The sequence below is a fragment of the Penaeus monodon genome, chromosome 27, assembly GCF_015228065.2.
Source record: "Penaeus monodon isolate SGIC_2016 chromosome 27, NSTDA_Pmon_1, whole genome shotgun sequence".
Lineage (NCBI taxonomy): Eukaryota > Metazoa > Arthropoda > Malacostraca > Decapoda > Penaeidae > Penaeus > Penaeus monodon.
In genome coordinates, this window is record NC_051412.1 from 36520740 (window position 1) to 36521549 (window position 810).

Genomic DNA, 810 nt, shown 5'->3' on the forward strand with positions numbered 1-810 from the left:
TTGTTTTCAAGCATAGGTACAGTTATTAGAATGTTGGAAGAAGTTATTATGATTCAGTACAATGGTAAATGTAATCTACTTAAATGTAGATTCATTCCACATTAATGTAAACTAACTATTTTTTATCACTGCAGTCTCACATTTTTAATACTTTACCCTAAGGAAAAATATTATTTGCTTTTTAAATACATTGGGCATAACTTATACCCTAGAAAGGATAATTTGACTTTCATTTGCTGTCATCGAATGTTTTTTTGTTATTCACATTGCCTAGTATAGTTTAAAAGTAATTTTCCATACTATTCTCATATCTTATCCAGAAACAGTATGCTGTCAGAGATGATAATGTTAAAGTTTATGACATGTTAGAATAAAAAGTATGAAATTGATAATGATATCATAATACTGTAAGGAAAATGTAATTACTGTCATTCAGAAAGGCCACATATATTATAGCACTTATTTTATTTCTTTACTTTCAGATCGGAGGAAAGATGTTTAAAACTATTAAGGAAGCCCTTGGTATTACCTACCTCAGGGGTACAGGCCAAGGAGGTGGGGGATGTATTAGCGAGGGAGAAATATACAACACAGATAAAGGGCAAATATTTTTGAAAAGGAATGCAGATCCAGTGGTCAGTTGTTTTTCTGATTTACATTTTGATAAATATAATATTTTACTACTGATTATTATTTGTCTTGATTATATTATAGTAATAAAAAGTTATACTGCTTTATTGTATATTCATGTGGAATTATAAATATGGAATTTATATTTTTTAACCATACCTTTTTAAATTTATTAAGAAG

At 28.0% G+C, this 810-nt stretch overlaps 1 protein-coding gene across 3 annotated transcripts in view; it reads left to right on the forward strand.

Moving 5' to 3' along the window:
• Nucleotides 1-810, forward strand: part of LOC119590820 (ketosamine-3-kinase-like) — a 9042-nt gene that overhangs the window by 1327 nt on the left and 6905 nt on the right. For all 3 annotated transcript variants that reach the window (XM_037939572.1, XM_037939571.1, XM_037939573.1), the window contains exon 2: nucleotides 483-635. In XM_037939572.1, the coding sequence (XP_037795500.1) occupies nucleotides 495-635 (141 nt within the window). In that variant the 5' untranslated portion in view covers nucleotides 483-494. The remainder of the gene's footprint in view (nucleotides 1-482; nucleotides 636-810) is intronic.